The 13,160-nt window shown below is 44.1% G+C and overlaps 1 protein-coding gene across 1 annotated transcript in view; it reads right to left on the reverse strand.

Annotated features, from left to right (window-relative positions):
• ANTXR1 (ANTXR cell adhesion molecule 1) overlaps positions 1 to 12,645 on the reverse strand; it is a 264,134-nt gene extending 251,489 nt beyond the window's left edge. The window contains exon 1 of the mRNA XM_015094293.3: positions 12,346 to 12,645. Within this exon, the coding sequence (XP_014949779.2) occupies positions 12,346 to 12,497 (152 nt within the window). The 5' untranslated portion in view covers positions 12,498 to 12,645. The remainder of the gene's footprint in view (positions 1 to 12,345) is intronic.
• Between the last annotated feature and the right edge of the window lie 515 nt (positions 12,646 to 13,160).

Raw genomic sequence — 13,160 nt, forward strand, 5'->3', positions numbered from 1 at the left:
CAGAGATGTGGGAGCAGACATTGTCAGGCTTTGGAGTATAAAAGGATTCATCCCAGCCTTTTGGCTTATGTGGTTAGAGCTATGGGTGATGTTGCTCCCAAGACTAGGAATAGAGATGATGATTTTAGGGGGAAAACATCTAGGTCATCACCCCTCCACTGAATTTCCCTCTCTCGGTCTCAGTGGTCTTAGCTGTTTCTCTTCTACTCTTCCGGCGACTTCTTCTCAACTCTGGTTAATGGAGTTTCTTCTTTGGCTCAGACATCCCTGTTGGCAATTCCTCGAGGTTGGACCCTGGCCATCTTCCTCATTAAACACCACCTCTACTTGACAATTTTTAACCCTGATATTATCTTGATATTATCTCCATATTATTTATTATCCATATCCATATTTTCATCTACTACTCTTGGGCTGACAACTCTCAAGTCTTTTTGTTTTTTCTTTCCAGTTACAGGGTATAAATCCAACTGCCTACTCAATACTTCCACCCAAATGTCCTGCGTGTTCAGACTCAACAGATCCACAACAAACTCCTCTTTTCTTCTGAAACCTACTCCTTCCCCTCATAGCTCTTTCTTCTCTCTCACTCACTCACAGCCAGCTGCTCATCAATCCTGGTACTCCACCCTACAAAGTCACTCATTTCATTTCTTCTTTCTTTCCCACTCCCCCAACATAATCCCCTAACCGACTGTTGCTATGAAAAACCCTGCTCTTTCCAGATCCTTTTCTGTCGGCCCCCCTTCACGCTTACATCACACAGGGGATGCGTCATTTCACCTTCTTGTGCTGCTCCTTGGGCATCGACGTTTTTCTCTTTACTTTGTCACCTGGCAAAACCCTGCTCAAAGTTCAAGTCCTGGATCCAAAGTTACCTTCTCTAGAAAGTTTCCTAAACCTCTCTAATCTCAATCAAAATTCATTATTTCACCAACTCTGCTTCCCTAGCCCTTTGTCTCTTCTGCTAAACTGTGAAATCCTTTAGAGCCAGGAACATGTCACAGGCATTTTGTAATCTGAAACATTTAGCAAAGTTTGATAAATACTGAATTGAACTGATGTACTCCTTACCCTAGACAGGAAGTCCAACTTATAATCTAAGGAGATGTCTTTTGTTAGAGGAACACATCCATTTTCTCTAGGGGTAATTACCACCATTACCACCACCAGCATCACTGTCATCACCACTACCACCACAACCACTGCTGGATCATCAATAATACCATAATCATTACCACCACTACCATCACCATCACCACCTATCACATCATCAATAAGACCATCATCACCACCATCACCACCACCACCATCACATCATCAATACCACCATCACCATCACCACCACCACCTATCACATCATCAATAAGACCATCATCACCACCATCATCACCACCACCATCACATCATCAATACCACCATCACCATCACCACCACCACTTATCACATCATCAATAAGACCATCATCACCACCATCACCACCACCACCTTCACATCAATAAGACCATCATCACCACCATCACCACCACCACCATCACATCATCAATACCACCATCACCGTCACTACCACCACCTATCACATCATCAATAAGACCATCATCATCACCATCACCACCACCACCATCAATACCATCATCAATACTACCATCATCACCATCACCACCACCAATACCATCATCAATAATACTGTCATCACCACCACCACCACCATCAATACCATCATCACCATCACCACCACCAATACCATCATCAGTAATAATGTCATCACCACCACCACCACCACCACCACCACCATTAATACCATCACCACCACCACCACCATCACATCATCAATAATACCATAATCTTGATCACCACTACCATCACCATCAGTATGATCACTGTCACCATCACCACAACCACCATCACATCAACACCATCATCACCATCACCACCACCAATACCATCAATAATACTTCATCACCATCATCACCACCACCACCAACACCATCATCACCATCACCACCACCAATACCATCATCAATAATACTGTCATCACCACCACCACTATCACATCATCAATAAGACCATCACCACCACCATCACCACCACCACCATCACATCATCAATACCACCATCACCGTCACTACCACCACCTATCACATCATCAATAAGACCATCACCACCACCACCACCGTCAATACCATCATCAATACTACCATCACCACCACCAATACCATCATCAGTAATAATGTCATCACCACCACCACCACCACCACCATTAATACCATCACCACCACCACCACCATCACATCATCAATACCATAATCTTGATCACCACTACCATCACCATCAGTACAATCACTGTCACCATCACCACAACCACCATCACATCATCAACACCATCATCACCATCACCACCACCAATACCATCAATAATACTTCATCACCATCATCACCATCACCACCATCACCACCATCATCACCATCACCACCACCAATACCATCATCAATAATACTGTCATCACCACCACCACTATCACATCATCAATAATACCATATCTTGATCACACTACCATCACCATCAATACCATCACTGTCACCATCACCACCACCAATACCATCATCATCATCACCATCACCACCATCACCATCACATCATCAATAATACCATCATCACCATCACCACTGCAATCGCCATCAATACCATCTTCACCGTCACTGTCGCCCCCCCACCGTCATCACCATCACCACTGCAATCGCCATCAATACCGTCTTCACCGTCACTGTCGCCCCCTCCACCGTCATCACCATCACCACCACTGTTACATTTACCACCACCACTATGTCACCACCATCACCACCACCATTATCATCATCTAGGACACTCACATACCAAATGCTTCATTAAGGGTTTTAATCTAATATTATTTAATTTTCAGGATACTTCTGTGAGGCAATAGTTTGAATACCTGTTTTATTAATGAGAAGACTGAGGTTCAGAAAGGCTAAATAATTTGCTCAAGTCATCAACATAGTAAAAGGTTGAGCTGGTATCTAAAGCCAGAAATGCCTGATTCCAAAGTCAGCTTTCTTAACCTCTGTGATTAGTCCAGTTCATGCCCCTGAGGAACGGGGGTATGTTTCCTGCCTGGAGTCTTGGCAGAAAGGGAACAAACGATTGTCCTAGCAAAGACCATGGCCTCCATGTGTATGCACACACGCAGGACCTGCCAACACAGCAGGGCAAAGCCTGGCTTATCTGTGACCTTGGCTCTTCCTTCTCTATATCATGTTGAGCCTTCCCTACCACCATCTAAAGTAAGAACTCTGCTTGGCATTCAGTTATCAGGTGTCTGCTTCCTTAGCTACATCCTCATGAGAGAGGAACAAGGCCATCACTATAGGACAGCTTTTCTGGTCTTTCTGTTCACTCTCATGATTTATTGTGGCAGGGAAAGAACCACATCACAATCACTTGGGAAATTTTACAAAAGATACAGGCCTGCCTTTGACCCTTAAGGTTCTGATCTGGTCCCTGGTTGAGAAACACTGGTTTAGCACATTCATTTCCAAGGTCAGCAGTTTCCACTGGCCCTCTTATAACTAACGCCACTCTAGTTCTTCCTCTAGATAAATGCTCTTCTTGATCAGATGTAGTCCTACGATGCTTAAAATCACTATCACTGGCATGCCTTGCTCTACCTGCTTTCTTTCAGTCAGGGCTTCTCAACCAGGGTGGTACCACTTCAAGGAAGGCATTTAAGGATATATGTAGAGGTATTTATTTATTGGCATTTACAAAGGAATGATCAGAAATGCTAAGCATCCTACAGTCCCTCTCAGTGAAAAACTGTCCACTGAAAATGGCAATGACACCTTCACTGAGAAACACATTTGGTTGGAACCCAGATACTCTTGATTTAGGGTCGGAATCAGCCTCTGAAACACAGCATCCTGTCAGCCTGGCTGCCTCAGTGTTCCAGGGGCTGCTCTCCCCTTGTGCACATGCGTGCTAAGTCGCTTCAGTTGCAACCAACACTTTGCGACCCTACGGACTGTAGCCCACTAGACTATTCTGTCCATGGGATTCTCCAGGCAAGAATGCTAGAGTCAGTTGCCTTATCTCTTCTGGGGGATATTCCCGACCAGGGATCGAACCCTTGTCTCAGGCATCTCCTGTATTGGTAGATGGATTCTTTACCCCCAGCACCACCTGGGCATCCCACTCTCCCCTCACAGCTTTTCAAATTCCCTCACAGTCCACAAACTATGGACGAAGGGATTCTGAGCTTCTGAATACATTCATGTAATACTTAGCTATCAGCGAAACATGTCTCATCTTCATTTCTACTTTCTATTTAGTCTAATTTAATCCCCTGGCCCACTGCACTGAATTTTTCATGTAAAGAATGGGAGCAATGAGCAAGGAAGGAAAAGAACAAGAGGCCATCACTGCCACATAGGCAGATTTGAACTGTCGTGTCTGACTGTAATTCCAGGTTGATGAACGTATCTAAGACATGGCTCAACACTGGCCCTGGACCAGAAGTCTTATCTTTATATCCTCTCCCAGGGACTACTCCTTTCTTGCTTACTCAGGCGAAAGTAGTGTATGATTAAAGGTTTATAGTAAAGACTTTTCAAGCCCACCCATATCGGGCTTTCCTCTCCCTTTAGAAAAACAGGAGGATGGTATTTTTCCACATCCTATTTGGTGTTGGTGGTGATGGTAGTGGGCCTTCCAGGTGGCTCAGTGGGTAAAGAATCCACCTGCAATGCACGAGATGCAGGAGACATGGGTTTGATCCCTGGGTTGGGAAGATCCCCTGGAGGAGGGCATGGCAACCCACTCCAGTATTCTTGCCTGGAGAATCCCATGGACAGAGGAGCCTGGTGCACTAGGGTCCACAGGGTCCCAAAGAGTAGGACACGACTGAAGCTACTTGGCACGCACACATGGTGATGATAGTGGTAGTATTGATAGTGCGATGGTGGTGGGGATGTTGAGTAGTCACATGACTAGTTCTGACCAGTGGGTTGTGAGTGGAAGGATGCATGTCATTTCACATGTCTACAGAGGTGAATTTCCGTTTCCCATCAGATTCAATCTGGACAAATCATTAATTTATTGGCAGTGCTCCACCCAGAGACTCTCCAGCATTTCCTTCCTTTGCAGCAATGATGGTAAAAGCCAGTGTTAAGGAATTTCCACCAGTCTAGCTTCCAGGATAGCACCCTGAGCAGAGCCCCTGTTGCCCCTCACCAGATGTGTAGCAGAGACAGAGATTACAAAGGTTTATACCTTTGCGGTTTTGTGTCACTGTGATTTGGGGGATTGTTTGTTACCACGGCATAAACTACACTGACTGAGTTAATGGACTGCATGCTTAGATTCTTTTCATCTCTGTGCACAGATCATGAGTCAGAGATGCCTGGATTTGGGGCTGACTTTCACCACTTACAATGACCTTGGCTAACCTTGCTAAACCTCAGTTTCCTCATGTGTCAAATAGTGATCATGGCCTTATGTGGTTATAAAGGAGATAATTAAATGGGATCATACAGGCAAAATGTTTACACAATGCGTGGCAGGTAACATGGACTCAGTAAACTTACTTATCTCTTCTCCTTTTCGATCTAAAATTGCCTTTACCTATGTACATGGTAAATCACTTTATTCGTGTCCACCTTTTTGCGAGCCTATGGACCGTAGCCCACCAGGCTCCTCTGTCCATGGGGATTCTCCAGGCAAAAATACTGCAGTGGGTTGCGATTCCCTTCTCCGGGGGAATCTTCCTAATCAGGGATCGAACCTGTGTCTCTTATGTCTCCTGCATTGGCAGGCATATTGTTTACCACTAGCGCCACCTGGGAAGTCCGACCTAACCAGCCCCTTGCCCCAAATCCTGCCTGGAGTCCTTCTAATGTCCTCCTACCTAAAAAGCAAATAGCTTTGGACTGCTTGCTGTTTTCTTTCATTCCTTGCAGCCTCCAGGACAGGACACTGTTGACAACAGGTATTGTCACCTGTACTTTTATTGGAGCACACACTTGTGATCGGACTTGAGAACAAATCTATGCCAAATGAATGAAAGAATCAGCTCTTCCAAATGGAAGAAATCTAATCACTATTTTCAGTACAAATGTGGTATGTCTGGGAAACATGTCAGGAAATATCCAAATACCCACTTAGTCTTTTGTTGCCCAGTAATCACTGCAAGAGGCAAAATCCAGTCTCTGGACATCGTATCAAAAATAGACACATGTTCTAAATTCAGTTCAGTTTAGTTCAGTCGCTCAGTTGTGTCCAACTCTTTGCGACCCCACAAACCACAGCATGACAGGCCTCCCTGTCCATCATCAACTCCCAGAGTCCACCCAGACCCATGTCCATTGAATCAGTGATGCCATCCAACCATCTCACCCTCTGTCATCCCCTTCTTCTCCTGCCTTCAATCTTTCCCAACATCAGGGTCTTTCCAAATGAGTCAGCTTTTAGCATCAGGTGATCAAAATGTTGGAGTTTCAGCTTCAACATCAGTCCTTCCAATGAATACCCAGGCCTGATTTCCTTTAGGATGGGCAAATCCTATTTGCATTTATGTGACACCCAAGTCTCACTAAGGGATGCCAGAGTTTGAAGATAATTGCAGGTTATCTCAGGATGGGTGCCTTCCTCCAGCACTCCTGGATTCTATTCTCAGCTTGACACTGAGTTTTACTAGGTCTCGACAGCTAGAGGTAATTACTTGGCTGGCCCAGACAGAAGCACAAAATAAAACAAAAGAGTTCTGCCCTATTTATTTTGAACCATAAGCCAAACCTTCCAATTTGCAAGCGGTTCTACCAACAATTACCTGACCTGATAAGACCTCTCCAAAACTGCAATTCTTTCAATTAAGGAAGAATATTGAAAAACCATCAAATCCATCTTGATACCAAAAAGAAGACATTCCGAGCCCCTGAAAAACTTTTTTCCCTGATGCCTCTCAGAATTACTACTGTATCATTTTCAAGGTACCTTCTAATGAATTCTGTTTTCCTTATTCAGAGTCAAATTTGCATTTTCATTACTGGAAGTCTTCTTCCAAAGCATTTCTGAAAACCAGTTACATCTATGAGTTTTAACATGTCTACAGAGTTGAATTTCCCCTTTCCACTGGATTAAATGTGAACAAATTATTAATTTATCAGATCTTTAAGGGCATTATAATCAGATGTAATCCCCAGACCTCTGGAACATCTCCATGGGCTGCAGAGGGTTGGAGACCCTGAAACTTTCAATCAGTTTAGAGCTGCTTTAACAGGAAAGCAGTAGCTCCTCAATTAAGTAACCTTAGTTGCCTTGTGCACCATCATTTCCTGAAACTCTGATGCAGGGATTTTTAATTCCTGGAATCTACCCAGTCGTATTGCCATGTGCTTCTCATTATGACCCAACTGCACAGGGCAATGATGAGTGGAAAGAGCTGGGCTGAGAGTCAGGAGCAGACAGCGTCCCAGCTTTGTCATTATCTAATCCTAGGTCCTTCCACAGGTCACTTAATCCAGTGGGTTGACCAAGGTTGAACAGTTTTCTCATATGTAAGTTAGAGACAGTAGCGCTTGCCCTAGCAACCAAGCAAGGTTTTCTCTGGAGCACTTGTGAGACAGTGTAAGTTTTAGGAGACTTTAGTTTTGACTCTAAAGATTTCTTTTGTAGGTTAGTAGCTGGGAACCCAGAACATGGTGAGGTTCCCAGTCTAATGTTATAAAAATCCATTTAATGACTGCGTCTCTGAAGTATAACACATAGGAAGGGTTCTACAGAGCATCACCACATGTGACCACCCAATTTTGGATGCTGGGGTTGGACTTGCATGAGTGGCAAGATGGGGTCCCCTTGTATGGGGAAAAGAGAAACAGAAAATGGGGGCTGAACAGAAAGGAAGTCGTGGAGGGAGGAGCTGAGGGGTTCTAATGGGCAAGGAGCCCACACAGTGAGCCTGTAGAGGGTCTTTGCAAATGTAAGGATTTTTTGGGTGACAGGCCGTGGCTTTAGGAAACCCTGTAAGTCAACTATGCAAGGCTTACTGCCATCCTCCAGCTCACTATCTCCTCCACTTCTCCTGCCCCACCCCACTCAACCATTCTATTTTTGAAGTCTGTAGGGCACACATGAATATAGCCAGCACTTCCCCAGACTCACGATAGTCAGTCCACTTGTTCCGCTTAAGTGACTAACAGCTCTCTGTAAAACAGACCAATGTGCGATACATAAATACCTAGTGTAATAACAGAAGAGCCCTGCAAGAGAGGAAAGGTCCACGCATGTCCACGGGTTGGCCAACTGGGTGCACTAATCTTAGAGGGCCCTCTGGGAGATTTAAGGTGGCTAGCTGCTCCTTGACTGTTTTCCTCTGGATAAAGTCCTTCCAAATCTGACTTTTCAAATCCCTGATTGAATTCCCAGCAGTCTACGTTTCCTGACTGTAACCAGAAAAGCATGCTTGAATGAACATAAAATTCCATCATATAAAGCCTTGTGAAGCCCAGTCCATCAGCTCTGTGGCCAAAGCCGCTAATAATGCCCTATTGTGTTACTGTGGTAGTCTAGGTTATCATTATGAAGTCTTTGCTTCTGGTTGAGAAAACATGACGTTCCATTAAATGTATAATCTGGGTTTCTTCCAAGCCAGAGGTGCATCCTGCTTAAAGCTGAAATGAGCTGAGGTTTAATATCACAGAAAAGAGGAGAACCATTTGCTGGGAAAAAAAGGGAGCTGAGGGGTGGGGAGAAGAATGGTGAATTCACTGCCTTGTGAGCCACTGGTTTCAGCCTCTACAGTGTCTTGTCCGCCAGAGGATCTGAGAAGCCCAAGGAAAAAAAACGCATCAGCACTCTTTCCCTTTGCAAGCTGTAGTGGTTGGGTGCTGGACAGCACTTTCTGGGGAGGTACTTTCTAGGACAAAAGATCATGTCTTTAGGGACCAGCTGGGGGACTGTTTGCTATCACTGGCTTCTGGCCCATCCCCCAGCTTTGGGTTCCACAGTCCCATAAATCAGCTCAAATCGAGATGGCAAGCTGGAATTGCATACGCTTATCATACCAAGTTCTAGCAACTTTTTCATTCAGCACAAAAATGTCCCTCTCTTCAAGCAATAAGACAACTAAAAGAAGTCGGAGGAGTCCACCTCCATGTAAAGGTAGGTACCTGTAAAGGTCTCCCCACCATTTTTTTCCTGGAGCATTTTGGGTCCTCAACATATTGCCAAGGACCCTATGATGTATTTAGAAATGTACTCCAGGATTAAACATGAAAGCAAATCCTCTATAATTGTGAGGGGCTTGGAGCTCAGCACGCTGGTTAAGAGAGCCCCCTCACACTTGAAATGACTTTTTAAAAACTCAAAATAACTTATTTTTGTTGAATATAAAAGTAATATACACTCATTGTAGAAAAATTTGAAGATTCAGAAAAGTGTAAAAAAAGAATTTAAAAGTCCTACTTTCTACAAATACTATTACATATTGGGTAAATAAAGACACACGTGCATTTTTTACAAAGGTAGAATCATAGTGTATAATGTTTGGTAATTGTATTTTCCCTTAAGAGCATATTATGTGCACTGTGTTTCTCCTAAAAATATCTTACAGGCATGTATAACATGTGTGCTCAATATCATGCAGATACCATGTCTAACTTATCAAATCCTCTGTTGTTGGACATTTAGATAATTCTCAGCTTCATTATCATAAACATCACAGCCACGAACATATAGGCACTCTTTTCTGTCTTGGAGTTTTCCTTTGATACACGTCATGTTATCTTCTTGTCTATGCTATTCAAAATATTAGCCACATATGGACTGAAATTTAAATTAAACTTAAATAAAACAGAAAGTTCATTTCCTCAATCCCACTAGACACATTTCAAGGGTCAATAGCCACATACGGCTAGTGGCTACCATGCTGGAAAGCACAGAAAGAGAATATTTCTATCATCACAGAAAGTTTTATTGGATAGCACAAACCTAGAAAGACCAAACCAAATTTATATTTTCCTTATAAGATATGACAACGGCCCTCCTTCCCACAAGCTGGCCAATGTTGAATATTATAATTCTTTAAAAATCTTTGCCAACGTAATAAATACTACATCTTGTTTGATTTTCCCATTTCTTTGCTAGGGAACTTGAACTTTTTTGTTTATTACCTTTCATATTTTTTGTGAATTATTCATATAGTAAGCCTGTTTTCTACTGAGATGATCTTTTAAAAACTGCTTTACATTTTAAGGTGAATTTATATTGCAAAAGTTTTTGTAACTTGTTATCTTTTATTTGTGACTATTTTTTTCACTTGTAGACATGTCAGATTCTAATATATTTAAATCTTTTTGCAGTTCTCTTTATTGTTGCTACTGTTTTTAAAGCTCCAAATCTAAGATTACAGTAATACTCATTAAGTTTTCTTTTAATTCTTTCAATACTTCATTTTTTAAATTAAATGTTTAACATTAAAATTTTCAATCCTCTTGGAATTTATCTTGGTGGTGGTGGTGGGGGTAAAGTGTAAATCTAAACTTTTTCTTTCCCTGTGGACCACCATTTGTTCAAGAACCATTTTTTAAAAAGCCATCCTGTGTTTTAATAATTTGCCTCACAGTACATTTTAATATTTGGAGATATAAGTATTTTCATTATTATTTTTCCAAAATGTTTTAGCTCTTAATACTTGTTTTTTTTTTCTCTAAGATAAACCTAGAATTATTTTGCTAAATCCCTCTCACCAACAAAATTCTTTCAGAATTCTGATTTTAAAGTTTAATTCAATTTATAAGGTAATTTGGAAAGAGTTTGATATCTCTGCAGTGTAGAGTTGTTTCATTTCAGGACATGGTGATTCTGTCCATTTTCAAGTCTTCCTGTATGCTCTTCTGAACTCGCTTAAAAAAAAAAAAAAAGCACAATGATGGGCATCTGTGTTTTCAGACAGTCTGAATCTGTGAGCTGGTGCTCCCAGCCGCTAGAAGTTAACAAAAGAAATTCCATTTCTTAGCACTGGAGTATATTTTCAGTATCCACCTTCTCATAAATCTGCAGGAAAGAGATCTCCCTTTTCATCCAAAGAATCTGGAGTTCAAAACAGCCTTTACGGAAAAAAATCAAACTCCAGGGGCAACTGCAAAGCACATTTGGTGTCTAGCTGGCCAGCTTATTTTGCAGGACTCTTTTTCCAACTGGCAAATACTTTCCAGTCTGTGAAACTCATGTCCCCTCCACTGTAACAGCAAGCGTCCTGTCCTGGCAGTGGGGCGCTCACACAGCACTAGTGAGCACTGATCTTCACTGAGGGGCTTTTTATTGTTAAAGCTGCTTTTTAGTTGATAGCAGGCAACTTCCTTGAATGACTGTGGCTTGGCAAGTCTACGGGGAATTGGGCAGAGTTCAGTTCTCCCTTGAACAGTCCTGAAGCCTCATCCATTTTTGCAAGAAAACCAGGGCTCCTGCACTTCCCTGGTAGCCCACCAGTCAAATCGCCAAGAACTCTACTTCGCCTGCATCGGGGTTTCTCAAGCCCAGAGGGAGGAGAAATATACCCGCAGGGGACTTTTGGCAATGTCTGGAGACATTTTTGCTTGTCCCCACGGAGAGACTAGTGCGGGTTGAGGAGTGGGGTTGGGGAGGTTATAGAGACTAGTGGGGGTTGGGGGGTTGGGGGGTAGTACCAGCATCTAGAGGGTTGCCTACGGCCAGGGATGCTCAACATTCAACTCACAAAACATCCTACAACTCACAAGACGTTCCCACAACAAAGAACTCCCTAGCCTCAAACTCAGTGGAGTGGAGAAATCCGCCTTATATTTCCACGAACTGCCCAGTCTGCCTACATTCTATGATGAGGAGCCAGGCAAAAGGAATACGTAGGGCAGAGTTTTTAAACAAGAGACAATTGGCTTTTAAAAGCCCACGCCGCTTACTTTAGACGTGTGTGAACGTTGTTCTGCCTCTCCTAAGCAAGCTTTTCTCACCAACGATTCTAAAGCAAATGAAAAAGGTTCACAGAGAGGTAGTAGGTCAACAGCATCTTTACACTCCCATCCTCAAACTCAGGCGCCTCGGTCGCCGGAAAGCAAGGCAGCGAAGAAGCTGTTTGGAGAACAAGCAGCGACGCCTGCCCGTCCGGCTCCTGCAGCCGGGAAGGATGGGGACGTGCGCTCGGTCCACAAAGGCGCAGAGCTGGGGCCAGCGCCACCTCCCGCGGCCCCTCTGGGTCCCTGGAGATGCGCGCCTGTCCCAAAGCCACCCTGCCAAGGAGCCCAGCCCGGGTAGAAAGCATCATCAGCTTAGCCTAGGGTGGAACAACTCACGGCACTTACTTGTCCAGAATGAAGTACAGGTCAAATCCCCCGTAGCAGGCTGGACCCCCTTCCTCCCTGCGTCCCCCTTGCCCGGCGCAGATGAGCACAAAAGTGGCCAAAGAAAGACACTTGAAGCCAATGCCCAGGGCTTTCTGCTCCACGGTGGCCATGACCTGCAGCCCCAGGGAGAGGGTATGGTCCTCTCCTCCCCACGCTCCTCGAACTCGCCAGGACCCTCAGGGGCGCGCCATCCGAGGGGCCCTCCTCTCGGGCCCTTTATTCCCCCTCGCTCTCCCGAAAAACTCCCCGGAAGCAATTGTCTGGAAGAGTTCAAGGTTTTCCTTCTGGTTTCCGCTACGATTCTGTTTCTAGGTTTCGGGTTTCAAGAATCCCAATACTGTAGTCCGCTTTTTTTTAAAGGGGCTGCTCCTGACTCGGGCCGACAGGCCGCTCGGGAGGCAGCGCTGAGGTTTTGCAATTGAAGCAGTTCCGTCCTGACGGTTCTTTGTCCCAGATTTTAAATATTTTGGGGTGGGTTTTCAAATTGTTCTTGGTTGGGGGAGTGCTTACTCTTTTCTCCCTCCTCTCAACACCCGCCCCCCACCACCCGGCCTTCATATTTTGATGGGGAAAGAAAGTTCAAAGGGTGCCACCTTGTGGCCAAGGACGGCGAAAGCACTCGCGCATTCTAGGGAGCCTGGCTGTGCATGTTTCTTATTCCTTCTTTTTTCTCACGCATCTTTCCTTTCATTCTCCATTACTTCTTCCCCATTTTTAGTTCTTCCTCACTCGCTAGCCTTTTTATCCTTGTTCTTTCTTTTCCTGTTCTACGT

The sequence above is a fragment of the Ovis aries genome, chromosome 3 (genome assembly GCF_016772045.2).
Source record: "Ovis aries strain OAR_USU_Benz2616 breed Rambouillet chromosome 3, ARS-UI_Ramb_v3.0, whole genome shotgun sequence".
NCBI lineage: Eukaryota > Metazoa > Chordata > Mammalia > Artiodactyla > Bovidae > Ovis > Ovis aries.